Genomic DNA, 19,787 nt, shown 5'->3' with positions numbered 1-19,787 from the left:
TTAAACAGAGCAAAGCCGGAAGAAGAACCAGTCAATCTAATCTAATCATCCAACAGGGATTCAACACAATACACCTCATTCATTGTTTACGTGAGCTTATTGACTGAACAAATGAATATGAAAAGCCATATTTCTGAGATTTTGAGAAGGCATTTGATGCAGTCACACGCATAACTATCATTAAGGCCTTAATGGAACATTGGATAGAACAAACCTTTGTGGAGATGATCAGCATTGACAGCATATTCACCTTTGAGAGACCCTCTTAGGAGTTTCTCCTCAAATGATGAATAAAGGGAGGAGATCCAGTATCACCAACACTACTTATAGCTGTGATGGGATTGGTAACCTCAAAGACCAGTGGGAGGGAAGAAAAGTCAGAACTAAGGGAAAGAAGGTTAGCAATTTGCTTTGCTCTTTGCAGATAATATTATGCTCCTTAATGACATGAAGGAACTGCAGTTGCAGCTTTCTTACCTTGTACAAAAATTGAGGACTTCTAGACATTAGGCAAATATCTTGAAGGAGGAAATGGTGCTCAAAAATTGATGGAAAAAGAAAACACAATGATCAAAACAAAAACTTTAGAGGCAGCTAATGAGTACGTATACCTATTGAATCATACAGATGGCACAAAGCCTGAGATGTTACATCATATAAAAGTAGCTTAGAGGGCATCTGGAAGAAACTCTGTTCTCTTCAAGTCCAACATGCCAGTGGACTCTAACAGACAAACTTCCCCATTCACTGGCACAAGGTCCAGCAGATGCTTGGTGAAACTGTTGCAAATATTTTTGGGTTTGGGAAAGTAACTAAGAAATGAATTGATTCTAGATTAAATAAATATTAAAACCAACATCTTAAAAGTCACAAAAAAAAATATTCAAAGGAGCTTCCCTTTGAGTCCACATGCACAGACAATCTAATTACTTGAAACAGAAAAAAAACAAGAAATGGGTGAAGTAAGGCACAAATAATAGGCAGAAAATCTTGCAGGGAAGGGGGACACAATTGGAGAACTCTGTATGAAATCCAAGACACTGATGACCAGGAACTTTTCTCCTAATACCTAAAGCGAGGAAAGAAGATTTTGAATCAGTTCTGACTCTAGTGAATGAGAGGTGGGATGAGTAAGCGGGTGTACCTCTTGAAGAAATCCACAATAATGAAAAAGGATAAGTTAGAACTCACTATATAGAGAAGATGTTGAGTTGCAGAGAGGCACAACAAAAAGACTGCTATACATTTGAGCTTTCAGCCACAAGGCCTTCTCTTAAAGTAGCAAAAAAAAAAAAAAAAACACCACACACACACAGCCACTGTCTCTGATAACTGTGTGTTTTCAACTTTAGAAGAAGGCCTTGTCGCCATAAGCTCAAATGTAGAGCAGTCATTTTGTTGTGCCCGTCTGTGACCCAATGATTGCTCTACATGATGAGTAGCAGTCTCTCATTTTTCTTAATATTGTCATTGTTCCATCCTGAATTTTCCACTGTTCAATATTAAAGTCCTGCAGATCAACACTTCATGTGTAGTGTGAACCAGCAAAAATATTGAAGAACTCGTGAAAGTAAAATCTGCTGGCAAAGACAATATCTCGTAAGAAAATCTTGAAGCAGCACCATCCAAATTAGCCATACTTCTCATAATTTGCAGCAGTTATAGGACCAACTGGAACAATTTGAGAGTGGTAATGCTGCCCTCTTTCCCAACAAGTAATCCTAAGCAGACTGAAACACAACAGAAAATTGAAAATAAGACGAAAGGAAGATGAGGTTAGAGGCAACTGCTTCTGCTCAGGGCAGATCAGGGGAAATCTGAGCAAACAACACAGTGGAGGAGGCAATGGTCAGAGGCAACATGGGATAGAAAGAGACAAATTTTTCCGTTACTAAATGACGTTGTTTTTTCTTTGCTAGGCTATATTTATTAGACGAAAATGCACAGATCTCACTCAGTGAGCTGATGTTGGCTTCTATGTTGCTTCTAGTGAGCAATATGTATGAATTTGGCTTGAATTCAGGTTAGGATGACTCTTAAGATAACTCTCCCGAAAATCAATGGGAAGTTGGAAGTTGGGATAGCTGTGGGGACTGATAGCTCTATCGAGGAAAGCTGCAGAATCCCTAACCCTCAAACCACAAACAATATGTATGAACTACTTATAAAAATGTGTGTTTCTTTTACTTTGATGGTGCCATCACAGTGGATGTAAAAGCCAAGTCAAATGTTAAACACAATAATCTACAGACCACAAACTACCTTTACAGGACTGGAAACAATCTTGGAATTGAAAGCTCTGAGTAGAAGAATGAAGTCCCAGATCTTCTGGAGTAATATGCAATCAAAATGTCTCAATGAATGTATAACATGGAAGCTAACCGTGCAATTTAAAAGAGAGCTAAATTTTTATTGATGAATGCTCTTGTCCCATCAACTGATGCTAATCAGAAGCCTAGAGCCAAGAGGAAAAAAGGCTGTATATTACGAGAAACACATTAGGAATAGTGGTGAAAACTGACTACAGATGAAACGCTCACATAAGACTGAACCATACAAAAATATTTGCAGCTGCCATGTGTTCCACTAAGGAATAAGAGGGCATAATAGTGATAATGATATATTTCAGACAACACAAAATAGTGGTCTGTTCCCCCCTCTCAGAAGAAAATTTCTGATTATTTAGTTCTGATTTCTGTTTTACTATTTACTTCCAGAGGAGTAACACACACAAAAAGTTCAAAGAATAACATGTATTTTGCAGTCACAACTTTCTGTCATTGGAACTGTGTGAAATAAACTTATATGGAGTCCACATCTTTTACTAATTTCAAGTAGAACAAAATCATTCATTGAGGCTCTTTTCCAGTATTGATTTGGTGAAAGGAGAAGGATTTGAAAATGTTTCAGAAATTAGTAATGATAATCTTCCAAAGGAAATTTCATTTAAGAAAACCATAAAATCACAAGCAGACAGAGTGATTGGACAATACTTCCCTTCACGAGGCCAGATTCTAAGTACTGCCAACAGACACTTTTAGAGGAAGAAATATCATACCTCGCTTTCAGAACTATCAGTTCCTTCATCAGAGACAAAAGACAGATATGTTGGGGAAGTTGGAAAGGAGGGGCAGCTCACTCAAGCCCTAGGCTGAGAGGGAACCCACCTGTTCTGAGGACGAGGGGAGACAAAATTGTTCCCTCTAAACTTGAGGTCTGAGTGGCCTACTCTCCCTTCCAACCTCCGCCAACCTATCCCACTTTTTTTGCTTATTGCCAGCACTTGAAATTTAGTCTTCTGAAGATAAGAACTGTTCAGCCATACTGTCTCCTTCTACCTTTACTGGTAATCATCTGTTATAGTCTTCAGAGTGATACAAGTAAAAATTTAAACTGAAAACCATAATTGAAGCATATTCATGAATGTAAAATGAGAAAATCTACTTCGTACTTGGTGGAACTAGCTACTGATAGACATTCATTAGTAGCACACAGCTATTATAAATTCTGAATTTCAGAATTTTTAGAATGTAAAAGAGAAAGCAAAGGTGGAAATGTGGCACAGGATGTACTTGTCACAACAGAAAACATGCAATATGAGAGATTGCTGTACTTAAATAGGATGGCAAAAGAAACTTAGGAAATTGCACATCGTAATTATCTGAAGATTTTACAAATATTTTGAGATCTGTCTGTGCATAATTCTGAAAGTCTTATTACTATATTGTAAGTTTTTGCCTGCAGTTATCAGTGTCTTCCCTACAGCTCTTATTCTGCACAGTATTTTTAGGATGTGGCCATTCGCTGTGCGAGTATTATATACAAGAGATGCAGAAAGGACGCCCAAAACAATTACATTATAGACACTGGTGAATTTGAAAGGATAATACTTTTAGAGCTCAAATGATTAAGAATAATTTTAAATCAATAAAACAGTAATGCGTGTTTACAAGATGTAATGGGGGGAGATAATGGGGATGTCAGCTGATAAGAACTTCAGGGTTAGTTGATGTATGGATCGATGAGTGGTTTTATCATGTGTTTCAACAGTTGATGTACATTGCAGATGTATATTGATTTTCACAGCACTGTGCTTGAAGATGAACCCCCTTGGCTTTTGACTGAGAATATGTAAACTGGAGAACAATATACAAGCCAAGCTGCAAAAGAAAAGCCAACAGTATGTATTTATTTTCCTCTAGGCAAGGTGGGGGTACAAAACAATAAACAGGTAGTGTATCTCAACTGCCATGGTGGAAGACATTTGTCAAACAAGTGGCATTTGAAGCAATGTAGCAGACATTCAAAAATGAAGCATCAAAGACTTTTGCTACTTTCAGTCTTTGCAAATACTACTATAAACTTCTCATATACATCAACAGTTTTTAAAGAACGTAACAAATTTTCATGTGCAATGTTGTTTCCTCCCTTGTAACACATTCTTCTTTAAATACTACATTATCTGTCAAACCCAGTGTCTGTGGACTGAAAGACATAATTGTAGCTTGGTGTTGAAAGATACTGCTCAAGTGGTGATTTTTTTTTACAGTTCAGCAGTTACTTGTTGGCTTCCTGATAATCAACAAATCTACATTTTCAGCAAACTGGAAAGCAAATTTATATGACTTTATTATCATGCCATTACCTGATAGATAAATGTTGTATACATCTCTTTATATACAACTGATGTTAACTGATATATCAGACAGCCACCAAATGATGCACTAATTTCCATGCTTCAAACAGATAGTTCAGAAGTTATCTTCAGTTTTACAGTATCATACAATTAATCAAAATATTAAATACATGTTTTAAAGAGAGTGTCTATATCAATTCAAAATAAAAAGAAAGAAAAAGTATTTTTAGATTTATTGAATAGCCTAAAATTACTGGCTGTTGACATGATAAGAACAGTAATCTGGAGGTTCATGAATGACAGTCAAATATTTTCTGTCTATGGACCATTGGCAACCACAATTTTACATCACATCATAAAAAGTGAGGGAAAGCAACAGTACAAGTCAAGTAGTTTCAATAATCTTCACCTGGCACCACACCATTACTGCGTGTCAGTTTTGAAAAATGATTTATCTGAGAAAAATATTTGTAGTCTTGCACTGTTTTTGAACACCCTCATGTTCAAATTACAAAGTTGAGTATATTTTCTGTGCTTGTACACATGACAACAAGATATATTACATGTTTTATTTCATAAATAGTTACATTTCAAAAACTGATATAAAAATTCTCACCACAAATTCAATCAATTGTTCACATAACAAAATATAGCCAATAACATAATTAAGTGTTAACAGTTCGGAAGATACATTTGCAACATAAATAAATTTTGGTATTAAATTTAGTACTAATAATGCATCAGAAATAGTATAGATGCAAGTTAAATGTGAAATATTTATGTATACATTGAGCTCCTGAACATGTAAATGCTGAGTGTAGCATTGAAATACATACTGGAGATTCTGCACCAGTCAAAATATCACAGACAATAAGTTACTTCTCTGTTATTTCCCATATTACGAGATAAAGCCAGCAACTGCCCAGCTTAAAGCAAGCATCACATACGAAACCCAAAGGTGGCTTGCATCTCCACACAGTTCAACTTCTTTCTCCTGAAACAATGGTAAGGCAGGCTCATTATTTGCTGTGAAAATACTGCACATTATTGCGTAAGCATTCAAAAATTTCTATGACTAACTCCGTTCTGGACTGCACTAATGCTGAATGATGGATAGTGTTAAGTCATTTCGCCTCCTAGAATTATGTTTATGAATGACAGTGTTGTTTTTAAATTGTGATTAGTTATCGATAACAAATTTTACAGAGAGAAAATTTATTGTGTAACTATTTAAGGAGCTTACCACAAGAGGTTCTATGGCACCCCTCAGCATAAAGAGCCACTTTCTTCAATATCGACCTGGCTACATCATTACCTCCAGCCACATCAAAAGTAGTCACCACCACCAAGACATCCACATGGACATCTGACACACATTCCACACCAAGAAGACACTTCCAAACAGCTTAGCCACCCATGGTTGTGGAAGAGTACCCCTCCAAACATGCCAAATACTGTACTGAGGCCTTCATAGACCAAATTTACCCTCCCCTTCTTGTCCAGAAACATATCTTCCATGCCTTGTCCCAACAGTCACGTACCATCATATTCAATACACCAGTTCTTGCCCTGTCACTGAAGTTAAGCAGTACTGGATACAGTTGTAGTTTGGACAGGTGACTGGCTGGGAACTCCAGGCACCACAGCTCAGGGACAAGCAAGTTGCCCAGGAAGTGTCAATCTGAGAGACTTCCACTAGCCATTGAGCCATAAGATATCATTATTATACCACAAACCTCATTGTCTGGCTACAAAGGAACACCATTCTTCTGACTCAGTACCACTCAGGACTGGAGCAACTGAATCATATTTTTCACCACAGTTTTGTCACCTTTCATTGTCCCCTGAAATGAGAAATACCCTTCCTACCCCGCCCACGGAGGTATTTCATCACCCACCCGACCTATTTGATACCCTTGTCAATCCCTATTCCACCTCTGCTCCCAACACATTGCCTCATGGTTCAAAACCCTGCAGCAGAACTTTATGGAAGACTTTTTGCATACTTTCTCCCACTACCACCACCCACTCCAGTCCAGGCATCCCTCACCCCATCAAAGCCAGGGCCATCTATTAAAGCAGCTATGTGATTCACCAATTTAGCTGCAACCACTGTGCTACATTCTGTGGGCATGACAGCTAACATACTGTCTGTTCACATGAATAGCTACCACCAAAGTGTGGTCAAGAGACTGTTGGACTACCCACCACCCAGTTGTTATGCATGCTGCCCAACATGATGTGTCTGAGTTTAATGCGCCTTCACAGTCTGTGCCATCTGTATTCTTCCCAACACCGCCAGCTATTCTGAATAGGGTACATGTGAACTCTCCCTGCAACAAATCTTTCATTCTCGTAACCCCCTCTGTCTCAGCCTTTGTTATGACATGGTCTCCACTTGGATGTCTCCTTCCTTGGCTACCTACACTTTCATCTTGCCAGTGCACCTGAATTGTCATTCCCCCTGCCCCATCCCACCACTTCCCTCCCATCCCCATCAGCTCAGCTTCCAGATGCTGTAATTATAGCAGTCACATCCCACATCTTACATGCACATTACTACATGCGGCACTCGTATCCTCACCGTTCCCTACCCTGCTATCACTCCCCCTCCCCGTTTCTCCTGTAGCCCTACTACTCCCAAGTGCTGCTTCCCTCACATACAATTGCAGTCCAGGCTAAGTACCTGGAGACAACAGAGGCTATGTAAGTGACTTATGCTTGAGTGAATATGTGTAAGTTTTCTAAGTCTGATGAAGTTGTCCTCTCTCAAGTTTCCTCACTGTGATTGTTCTGCTGTTATGTGTACTTGCTGCCTGGGTTCCAACCAGACTGTAAGATATTGTTGGTATTTATGGCGAAGTTCAGTTCCTGACATCCACTGTTTCCATTGATGCTCTTTCATTTCTCTGAGCTCTCAGTGATATTCTATGAAATGCAAATTCTCTCAGTGTTTTCAAACTCTGGTGGATGTGGTAGTGATGAGATTTTAATAAATGGACAGCCAGATCCCAAGTGTTATATAAACTGAAACCACCATCCTTGTTTATTAGGTTTTCTGACATCTTATTTTGATATAATCCTTAATAACGCTGTCCGAGAAACTTGGTGTTTGCATGATATTACCAGCCTCATTGTATTTCATTTCATGATTATCTTCCAGGCAGTGCTCGGCAACAGCTGATTTGCTTGGTTGTTTTTGGTTGTTGCTAATGTTCCTGGCATTCTCGACTGTTCTGATAGTCTACCCCACATAATACATGCTACATTCACATGCTCTATGATACATACCCAACTTTTGGGAGACTGACATCATCTTTAACAGTACAAAGAGGCTGTCCGCATGCAGTAATAACTTTTTTGTGCTTCCAGGTGTTAGAATTTTTCTATTTTGGACTTTATCAGAGGATTCGTTATATTTACTTTCACTTACACTATTTGTTGTTTTGCTGGCTGAGTCTAGTGCTGAAAACTTATTTGAGTAATTGGTGCACTGTTTCTAGTACTCTCTTTTAGTTTTTCCAATTTCGTGACAGTTTCATGTTCTGTTTTTGGACTTTCCTGTAGTCCACATAAATTTATTTGTAATTTCAACATATTCTGAGTTGATATTATGTTTGTTTTGTCATAAATAAGACTTTTTTTGGTTTGCAAATCACATTTAACAATATCAATACAACTGTTTTTGTGGCTATTTTCCGCCACTGTTTCACTGTTTTCACTATATCACGAACTTTTTTCACTTAAGACTTTTTTGTTCTCTTGTTTGAGGAACACTATTTCTTTCTTGGGGGTTTCAGTATCACTATTTAATAATTGTATGATTTTGTTTTTTGTGTGTACCACTTCGCCTTCATCATGCACACAATCACAACAGGTCCAACAATTACTGTCATGTATGAACTCCAGGTTTATGTTCGCACACCTCTCATGTAACCAGAAGTTGCATTTTACACACAGGATGCCCTTCATCACACGTTTTTTACATGACGAGTTATTATAAAATTGCTTTTCTACTGAGACTGTTTGCAGCGATGCACTTACCTACCGGCACTATCTTTACTCCTCTTGCATATTCTTCAGTAGAAGCAATTAGTAAGACGGAACTAAAGAAAACTAAATTTTGGGATCCAGTCTCAAAGTAATTATTGATAGAGAGACTTGCTTTACTTTCCAAGTACTCCGTTACAGAAGGAAATGAACACATTTCAATAACAACAGTGCTCCATAAAGACAATGGACATACTGAGAGGATCAGTTTTACTTTGGCTATAATTGTGTATAAGTTTAGTATTGATAACCCTAATGAATGGTATAAGGTGGTACCATAGTTCAACTTGCCATGAATTCAACATACCACAAAAGTATTGAAAAAGCACCATCTGAATTTTTGAAAGTTAAGATGCACACACTGACTCATCTTCACATCACAAAATTATTGGAAGATGAAATCATTAATTCATTTGTAGAAAGACACAATAAACTGAAGGAAAATGCTAAGTTACAAATCAACAAGCTGAATATTAGAGAGCAGTTTTATAACAAATAGGTCTGCATAAAGTTGGAACTATTTTTCCTGCATAAACATGTAGGTATTACGCACTTCTGTTTGCCTGGTATGTTCCATACCCTCAAGTATCTTCTCACTATGGATATAGTTTCATTAGTTAAGGAATCACTTTTGGGGGCCAAAGTGTAGAGTCAGTGTAATTGTTTAAACTCTCACAGAAAACTGTCAGAACAATACTGTTGAAACAGCCTAAAAGAAATGTGTACAACACTGTTTAAGAAACTTAGGTGTATTACCTCTCCCATGGCAATACACAATGGAACTACTTATTTCACAACTAAAAACTTCCGCAAACTAGACAGATCACTAATGCTGGTTCCCCTATCAATGAAACTGTACAACAAAGGATTTAAATATATGGAAATAAAATTATACAGTCAGCTGCCACTTCTAATAAAGCATTGCTTTTACAGCATTCATGGATTCTTATAATTTGTTCTGTCATGAAAAATGGCAGTATGTGTGAACAACAAGGACCATACGTCTCAGTCACTTTATCAATTTATGTTCCATATGCAACTGTGAGTAAATGGATAACTGAATATGACTATCATGGTTGTAGATCTTAGACTCTGCAACCTACTTGAATAATGTGATATTGATACTGTCTGCGGAGTTCCAATAGTCATTAGTCGTTTCTCTTTAAATATCTGTCAGTTACATGTTTTCAGAACTCTTTAATTAGTATTTTCTCTCTGATGAATACCCGCTATGTGAAGCAATGAACTTTTAAATGTAATCATCACAGAATTTCACATACAGTAACCCATCACAATGTCATCTGTTCTGATGTCTACTGCAACATATTGTGCTTTCTGCAGCCTGTATGAGCTGAAGAACCAATAAGTATACAATACAATAAAAAAATTAATAACATATCTAATCTAATCAAAGATAAAAAAATACACAAGGGTAGAAAAAGAGGGACTGAAATGCAGAGGGGGGAAAAGTAAACATTAGCTGTGGTAGGTGGAGGAATATTTGTAACAATTGGGAAAATAGAACCGAAAAAAATCAGAATCCCTTGTGTTTCTTTTTTCTCTTTGTGTGTTCTATTGCCCTGCACCCACCTGCGTATGGTTGTTTATGCAAAAAGGAGGCCTCCGCCTGTGCAGTGCGTGCCACTCTTTGTAGCATGCTAGCGTCGTATTGTATGATACCTCCACTGGCATTGTACTGATACGAGTACTGTCGTCTGTTACGCATAGTGAGTTCACAACCACCAGCACCAGATTACTCAACTGAACTTCTTGGATATCAAAAGGTCTGCAAAGGAAGCATCTCACAGTTCTTATCTTCACAATTTTGTCCTTAACTATTACTTTCTTGTCAGTTTAACACAAACATATTGTTACAGTGAACCCAAGTAAATAAAACAGCTTTTCACCACAAAATATATTAGTTCTGCTAAAGCACAGTGAGGACAGTGTACAAATCTCATATGATAACATTTCAAAAAACAAACAAAAATAAACGTATAGAGGGGAGAAATCAAGTTGCAGATAGACACAACAACAAGATTGTTACACATTGAAGCTTTTGGCCAAAAGGCCTTCACCTAAAGTAGGAAAAGCACACACACATTCACACATGCACAACTCACATATACATGATCACTGTCTCAGGCCACTGAGGCCTTCTAAAGTAGGAAACACACACAGATTCACACAAGCATAACTCATTGAGGGCTCAGCAGCCAGAGACAGTGGTCATGTGTATGTGAGCAGTGTTCATGTGAATCTGTGTGTGTTGCCTACTTTAGAAAAAGGCCTTTTGGCCCTTTTCACAATACTGTCATTATTCCAGCCTGGATTTTAAGTTGTTTAAAAATATCGTATTATTGTATAAATTTATTAAATTATTTCAAAAATGTTTAAGGGTAAGGATGGGGGGATAGGGAAAAGGACTGGCGAGGCTTAGGGGAAGGGATAGAGTTCAGAAATTTGCCCAGAGCTCCATGTCAAGGGAGATTTACCGTCGGATAAAGTTGCCCGGAACCTGGTATCAGGGGAGACTTATCACACAGTAAGTCTCCCCTGACTCAGGGTTCTGGGCATCTTTTCTGAACTCTACCCCTTTTCCCAAACCTCACAAGTCATTTTCCTTTACTCGTCTTCCTTCCTCTTCAAACCTTCGGCCAGAAGGAGGATCTGCTCGCTATGAAAGCTTGTGATCTTTAATACTTTTTACATGTGTATTGTCTTGCTCCTCCTTGGGAAGTAAATTTTTTATCTATTCGATTACATTAGATTATATTACTTGTAATAACAGGAAAATTCAATTGATGGAACTGTTAACATGCAAAAAGACAGAATGACTGGACATTCTATAACTTCAGGAGATAAAATCCCAAAAACTGCAGATTGGAACACTTAGAAGTGGAAGAAATTACATCTAGATTTCAGAACTTGTACATTCATCCCTCAGGGAGGAAAGAGGTATAGATTGGGGAAGATCAGAAAGAAGAGCTATGTCATCACACCCTATCTTCAGAGAGATCGATCTGCTGTACCAAGTTGGTCCCTAAGTATTACGGACAGTCGCAGAACTTTATTTATTATCTCAAAAAATAGAAAGTTACTTAATAAATTCTTTGCTTGTTTGCAGATACATGTGTACAGTCTTGGCACACATTGAAATATCCACGCGGCAGTACAGCCGCTAGATGAGCCAGTGCAAAATTATGCAGCCATAGATAAAGTGGAGTGTTGTGTGGCAATTTGTTTTTTGCACTTGAAGGGAAACAATGCAGCAGCAATTCTTGCTGAGTTGGTGAATTGTAAAGCAATAATAGACCATCATATGACACAGTGATCAGGCAGTACAGACACTTCCAGTGAGGTCAAACAAATCTGAATGACAAAGCACTAAGTGGCACATCATGCTCCACAAAGAACTAGGAATCACAATTGAAGTGTAGCTCCTAGTGCTCAAAGACTGTCATATCATAATGGAGGTGATAATGGGGCAATGGAAAAATCAGGTAATGATTAGTTTACGACATCTAGTACAACATTTGAAACATGACAAAGGGTTTCATGACTGCTAACCCACATTTAAAATGACTGCCAACTGAGGCACCAACGGAAAATTTGCATCTGTGGCAGGTCAACCCAGATTAATTCTTTAGCTGCCTGATTACCTTGGGTACATCACTATGACTATAAGGCAAAAGAGCAAAACAAGCAAAGAAAACATGTTGATTCTGTTATAGTTGAGAGCAACCGGCGAGTGGTGCACGGTGGAGAATGGAGACTCAGAGCTACCAGGCGGGGCAGCCACTGGAGGTATCATTAACAATGAACAGATAGGTCAGATGAACAAGTAGCAGATGACAGACACCATGCTCGACCAGGACACAACACAAGGCAAGTCGGCAAGATGGAGGTGATAAACATGACGAGACAACAATGTCGCAGCAACAATCCAAACAATGACACATGGAACTGGAAAATAGTACAGCCGAGATGCTCACAAGAACTACAGCAAGTACCAGACTCCTAGGGTAGCGCCATACAGCTGCCCACATACTTGGCGGTGGGAAATGTGATTGGCCATAGACTTCATGTGGTACAGAGAGTGGCGCACTCGCACAGGGAAGCTTATGGTGCAGGCACGCCAGAGTACAGGGACCCCTAGTGGGTATCCAGGTCCATACCCTTGTGACGAAGCAAGCTGGGATAATTTTACGTCCCCTCTTGTTTTGCCATCTGCCTCCTTAAACTAGTTTTTTTACTTTTAAGTAATTATGAAGAACATACGCAAGTGTAATCTGCATTTTCATGAAAGAGAAAGGTTGGTCCTCAGTTTTAAGGAATATAACACAACATCTACTTTTGTGCTTAGTTGTAGGTATGTAATTGATTTTCTAATTTATTTCGACTGTTCCTATTTAGTATCTTTCCATATAGTGGGAAATCAGTAATTGTTTCGTAACTTAAATTCTATTGTTGACATATAAACAAATATAAATTCCATAACAATTGTAAACATTTGGAAGACGAAATGCTAGTATTCTTAAAGTATTTATTTGGATCTATTTGAAAACATTTTAGCAAAGCCAGTCCTTAATTAATTCAAAGTAATTTCCAGTTTTGTCAAAAGTATTGTTTGTGTAATGATATCTGTTAATTTGGCCTAAACCTTGGAACAGAAGAAACTGTTAAAAAGATCCAATTTTTTGATGTATTCAGTTAATTTAATGAGTTAAGTTTTAATTGTAGTTTCTAACTTCAAACAATGTGTAGTTTCAGCACCTATTATTGTGAGACTATATAAGGGTCCGATTTTTTGTCCCAAGACAGGCCTATTATTGTGAGGATATATAAGGGTCCGATTTTTGGTCCCGAGACAGTCAGTCCACAGCCGAGTTTCAGACGAGAAACCTATGTTTGTTAGAACAACAAGAATGCATCAACTTAACTGTGAAATATGTGTTACACAATTAGGCTGTGTGTTAAAACAACAATGTCTCTCCATACATACCTTTCTATTCTTCAAGAATTGTGAACTTTGTGGTTAGGTTTTTAATGCTCATAGATGTTCAATAGTAAACTATTGTAGCATTATGTGGAGGTTTGCTTGAAGTAGTCTGTGTTGTACTTCCACAACCTGTTTTTCAGCCAGTGTAGCAACACAGTACGTCGACACCGAGGGCAATAAACGAAGAAAAAAGAACTCCCAGGTGAACTGCTACACCCACTGGCGCGCATTCAACTTCCAACATCAGATCCCTCCCTCCTGAAACCTGTGTGTAGGGGTGGAACGCCCCAGACGGTGCCGGGGTGGGTGGAAGGAGGAAACGCAGGGAGACCCTGTCTCCTCTACTACCAGCGGTTGGGAGGACAGGCCATGAAATCCATCAAAACATCACTGGAGGGCAGGGCAACACATGGCACCTCCAATTCTTGTGGATGCAGGAAGGAGTTCCAGTGTGCCTGTGAGGAGCCGGCAGCCATCAACAGTGGGGCCAACTCGAGGGCCTTGGGCACACTAGAAGGAGGTGGGGAGTTGGTGGATGTGAGGTGCCAAGGAGAGGTACCAGGTTGGAGTTGCTTATGGTGACAGTGTTCGAGCCCTTTCTGCGTCTCTATCAACGTGATACGCAGTCCATGGGTCGTTTTTTTTTTTTTTTTTTTTTTGGTAGGGTTTAAGGGCGCTCAACTGCTGAGGTCATTAGCGCCCAGTCACTGGTGTTAGAGCACAAGAAACCTGCTAAAACTCAAGGGGATGGGGGGAAATCAAAAGGACCGGACAAAGATGCAGATGAAATAAGTAAAAGGTTAAATGTCTTTGGTCAAGCCAGTTAAAGTTATAAAACGCAGAAGACGAGCAGCTGCTCGAGCGTCATCAGCTAAAACATCCGGTAAGGTAGATGGCAGGGACAGGACAACACGAAATTGACTAAAACGGGGACACGACAATAAAACATGGCGCACCGTTAATGCCTGACCACAAGGGCACTGTGGGGCTGGGTCACCAGAGAGCAGGTAGCGGTGGCTAAACCGGCAATGCCCAATCCGCAACCTGGTCAGAAGGACCTCCTCGCGCCGAGATGGTCGGGAGGAAGTTGTCCAAGCAGTTGGGAGCGGTTTTACTGCCCGGAGCTTGTTTCCTTGGAGGGATGACCAAGCATCCCACCACAAGGACACAAGCCTCCTACATACATCCCCACAAACGTCAGATGACGGGACACAATGGGAGGCTGGGCGAGGCTGGAGGACTGCAGCCCTGGCTGCAGCATCCGCAGCCTCATTCCCAGGCACTCCCACATGTCCGGGGACCCACAGAAGGCTGACAGAACCGCCATTATCAGCGAAACAATGGAGGGACTGCTGTATTCGGTGAATCAAGGGATGGACCGGATAGGGAGCCCCAAGGCTCTGAAGAGCACTGAGTGAGTCAGTGCAGAGGACATACGATGAATGGCGGTGGCGGCGGGCATACTGAATGGCCTGATGGAGAGCAAAAAGCTCGGCCGTAAAGCTGGAACATTGGTCAAGGAGCCGGTATTTAAAGGTGGCGGTCCCGACGACAAAGGCACAGCCGACACCATCGTCAGTTTTGGAGCCATCGGTGTAAATAAAGGTGTGACCATCAAGTCGAGCACGAAGTTCGACAAACCGTGAGCAATACACAGCAGCCGGAGTACCCTCCTTCGGGAGTGAGCTGAGGTCGAGATAAATACGAACCGGAGCCTGGAGCCAAGGTGGTGTCGGGCTCTCACCCTCTCTGAAGGTGGTAGGGAGGGCAAAATCCAATTGTCGAAGCAGGCGACGAAAGCGGACTCCGGGGGGCATCCATGGGTCGTGACTACTGTGGTGGGAGTCCAAGAAGCCTTGCCCCCATATGCATGGGCCCACACAGCTGTGCCCAAGGTGTAGTGCTGAGAGGGTTGAAAGCGGGGCTCAGAAGGTGATGGCATCAGCAGATAAAGCAGGGTCTGTGGTTGCCGCCCATGGAGGAGTTCAGACAGACTATGGCCATCGATTGGAGTGGTGCAATAAGTGCTCAGGAATAAGGTGAGGGCCAATGTGGTGGCAAAGGATTTGACCAATTTTGTCAACTGTTGTTTAAACCTCCTGACCAGATGTTCTGCTGTGCCACGGGAGGACGGATGGAACGGAGGGTGTGAATGTATTTGATACCGTTGGCCTCACAGAATTTGTGGTAGGAGGCTGCGATGAATTGGGGCCCATTATCAGAGACCAAGGTACGAGACAGGCCTTCGATGGCAAGAACCTGAGCCAAGGTCATGAATGTAGCTTCAGTCATGGTGGATGCCATGTGCACCACATACAGGTATCTGGAGTATGCACCCACAATGAGTAACAACATTGATCCCAAGAACAGGCCCGCAAAATCAAGATGCATGTGGTCCCAGGGCCAGCGAGGCATGGGCCAGGGTGCAAATGATTGTGAAGGGCAGGCAAACACACCATGCACCCACGGACCAAGCGTTCGAAGTTACCATCAATGCCGGGCCAATACACATGCCGGCAACCCAATGTCTTCATAAGGGACATCCCCCAGTGTCCGTGGCATAGCAAGCATGGGATGCAGGGGATCAGGGTGCGAGGGGAGATGTGACAAGGCATCTGCATTGGAGTGTTGAGAGGTGGGCTTGTATTGGATAACGTAAGTGTAATTGTGTAAGAACTGGAGACACTGAGCAGTTCACTCTGGAAGGAGTGTTTGTGGGCCAAATAGGGTAACCAAAGGCTTGTGATCAGTGAGGAGAGTGAACTTCATCCCAGACAAGTAGATGGGAAACTTCTGAATGGCAAACCCAATTGCCAGAGCCTCTATCTCAACCTGAGAATAGTTCTCTGTGCTTTGGTATTGTCTTTGACGCATACACAATGGGCTGTCCATAGCCATCCTCATTCCTGTGAGCCAGGACTGTCCCAAGACATAGATCAAAGCATCAGCTGTCACAGCCAAGGGGCAGTCTGGAAAGAAGGTAGTCAGCCAAGGGGCGGACTTCAGCATAGTTTTGAAGTGGAGAAAAGCTAGATCACGGGCAGGAGTCCAGTTGATAGGCACCCCTTTGAGATGCTAGCGATTGAGAGTGTGTGCAATGTCAGTAGCCTGGGGTAAAAACTTTAAGTAGTAGTTAACCTTGCCCAAAAAAACCTGGCGGTCAGATAAATCCTTGGCGTGGGGAAGGGAGTTGATGGCCATGATGTTGTGATCTGACAGACAAATGCCATCTTTACTGAGCCAGTGCCCCACATATTCAACTTCCAGTTGAAAGAAACTACATTTTTCCAGCCAACACTGTAGACCTGCGGCCTGCAGCACGTGAAATAAGGTACCGAGGTTTTGCAAATGCTTGTGGCGTGTACGGCCAGTGACCAAGATGTCATTGAGATAATTGACACAAGCCGGGTTAGGCAGTGTGAGCTGCTCCAGGTACCTCTGGAAAATGGCTGACACTAAGGAAATACCAAATGGAAGGAGCTTGTAGCTATATAATATGAAATTTGTGTTGATAATAGCGATGTTCTGGGATGCCTCATCTAAGGGTATTTGGTGTTAAGCCTCTGCCAGGTCGATCTTCGAGAAGTACTCGCCATGCACAAGTTTGGCGAGAAGGTCTTCCTGTTGGGGAATGGGATAAGTTTCAACCTGGGACTGCTTGGGACTGTGCACGGATTGTAACTCTGAAATCCCCACATAGGCGAAGGGAGCCACTGGGTTTCCTGATCACCACTAATGGGGTCACCCAAACACTCGCTTTCATGGGCTCAATGATGCCAGCAACCTGCAGGCAATCAAGCTCTTGCTTGACAGCTGGATGTAAGGCCATCGGAATGGCCTGAGCCTGGAAGAGCCACAGCTGAGCATCTGGCCAGAGAGCAATGTGCGCCTGGAAGTCCGAAGCACACCCTTAGTCAGACTGAAGCCGAGAGGCATAGCCCGAGCACGGATTGTCAAGGTCCTAGAATGGGACGGCAGTGAGAACGACATTAACTTTGTCAGATATCAAAAAGCCAAACAGTGTGAAAGCATGGGGTCCAAAAATGTTTGAAGCCGAGGGGTGGTCCACCACCAGTAGGGTCAGGAGACAGGGAACGTGTTTATAGGTGGCCTGGACCGAAGACTGCCCACAGAGGGTGACAGAGCTGCCACCATATGCAACCTGTCGCCGAGAGGAGGGAGACAGCTGCAGGGAACCCAGGTGTATATAAGTTGCCAGCTTGATCAAGGCAACAGTGGCCCCCATATCGACTGGGAAACAAACATCCACGTTAAAAATGTTGAGCATGAGGAACAACTTCTGTGTCAATGAGGTGTCCAGTGGGACGACTGATTGCAACGTGTGGATGGTATCCCGATACTCCGTGGGTGAGGGGCAGAAATGGGTTGAGCAGCTGCAACAGACAGATTGGAGATGGCTGTCTTTTTGACAGAGCGTGTGCGTCTTCCAGCAATGGGACAGTCTGCGTGAGAGTGGGCGGAAAAGCACTGCAGGCAAGATGTAAGCGACCCATGGGACCGCCGATGAGGGGCGACTGGTGGCTTTGAAGCCACAGAGACATTGGACAAGGAGGAGTCTCGATGACGTCGCTCTCTGTGGGCTGTACCACGTCAATGGTGCAAGGGAGGCACACATGAGGAGGACTCTACTATTGCCACCTGTGGCCCCGCCTGAGGCGATCATTAGCCACTTGCGTGATTTCAAAGGAGTGCGCTATGCACAGAAAGTCTTCCAGGGGGGGTTATCGAGTTTCAACACAGCCGTGCAGACCTCGAGATCGGCTGCCAGCTGCACAAAAACATCATGAATCAAGGAGTCTGCATACAATGACTTGCAATGCTGATTGGTGCAAGTGAAGTCACATTTACAACTGGCACCCTGAAAGTCTGTGACCCAAGAATGATATGACTAACCAGAATGTATTTGGTACTGGTGAAACTCAAACCAAAATGCTACAACATAGTATCACTGTGAATAGTAGTTAGTCAGCAGCAGACATTTCTCATCAGTCCAGTGGGACAACTGATTGCAACGTGTGGATGGTATCCCGATACTCCGTGGTTGAGGGGTAGAAATGGGTTGAGCAGCTCCAACAGACAGATCGGAGATGGCTGTCTTTTTGACAGAGCGTGTGCGTCTTCCAGCAATGGGACAGTCTGCACGAGAGTGGGCGGAAAAGCACTGCAGGCAAGATGTAAGTGACCCATGGGACCAGCAATGAGGGGCGACTGGTGGCTTTGAAGCCACAGAGACGTTAATGGGCAGAAACAGTGGCAGATGTGGGGAAACATCAGAAAATAGGGCACCCCTGACAACAGTGCCAACTTGGGAAGCAGAAAGTACATGTCCAGTGATGCCCAGGACAAGAATGATGACTGCTGTAGGGAGTCATCCATGACCTGAAATTCTGTGAAATGGTGTTTTAGACAATGTAAGTATGTTTCCCAGTCTTCCTCAGCATCGTTAATGGGCAGAAACAGTGGCAGATGTGGGGAAACATCAGAAAAAGGGGCACCCGGGAGCTCATACAGTAGGGCATCCCGTGCTGTGACTTCGTCCGTCAGCAACTGCAAGGATTGCTGGGAGACATCTAACTGGCACTGCTGCTGCTGCACGGGCTGCCGCTGTTGCTCCAGGAAACAGACCAACTTAGCCTCTATGCTACCGAACCTTTTACCTTGTCGCCAATGTTACAGTCGAGAGTGACCGGTGTACGGCAGAGAATGGAGGCTCGACGCTGCCAGGCAGGGGAGGTGCTGGAGGTATCGCTAACAACAACTAGACAGGACAGAAGAACAAGTAACAGAGAACAGACACTACGACCGACAAGGACACAACACATGGCAAACCGGCAAGACGGAGGTGATAAACACAATGAGACAACAACACGCAGCAACACTCCAAACAATGACAAACAGAACTGGACCGCAGTATGGCTGAGATGCTCACGAGAACTACGGCAAGTATCAGACTGCTGGGGTAGTGCCTTATAGCCGCCTAAATAGCTGGCCATGGGAAACACGATTGGGTGTGGACTTCACGTGATACAGAGAGTGGCACCCTCGCATGACGAGGCTCGTGGTGTGGGCGTGCCAGAG

At 42.2% G+C, this 19,787-nt stretch overlaps 1 protein-coding gene across 2 annotated transcripts in view; it reads right to left on the bottom strand.

Annotated features, from left to right (window-relative positions):
- Positions 1-4,888: 4,888 nt before the first annotated feature.
- The window catches only part of LOC124615885 (voltage-dependent calcium channel subunit alpha-2/delta-3), an 824,663-nt gene continuing 809,764 nt past the window's right edge, over positions 4,889-19,787 (bottom strand). For both annotated transcript variants that reach the window (XM_047144053.1, XM_047144054.1), the window contains 2 exons: positions 10,277-10,472; positions 4,889-5,630 (listed from right to left, as the gene is read on the bottom strand). In XM_047144053.1, the coding sequence (XP_047000009.1) occupies positions 5,535-5,630; positions 10,277-10,472 (292 nt within the window). In that variant the 3' untranslated portion in view covers positions 4,889-5,534. The remainder of the gene's footprint in view (positions 5,631-10,276; positions 10,473-19,787) is intronic.

The sequence above is a fragment of the Schistocerca americana genome, chromosome 5, assembly GCF_021461395.2.
Source record: "Schistocerca americana isolate TAMUIC-IGC-003095 chromosome 5, iqSchAmer2.1, whole genome shotgun sequence".
NCBI lineage: Eukaryota > Metazoa > Arthropoda > Insecta > Orthoptera > Acrididae > Schistocerca > Schistocerca americana.
Note: the sequence above shows the minus strand (reverse complement) of the source record. Positions and strands in the feature narration are given on the sequence as shown.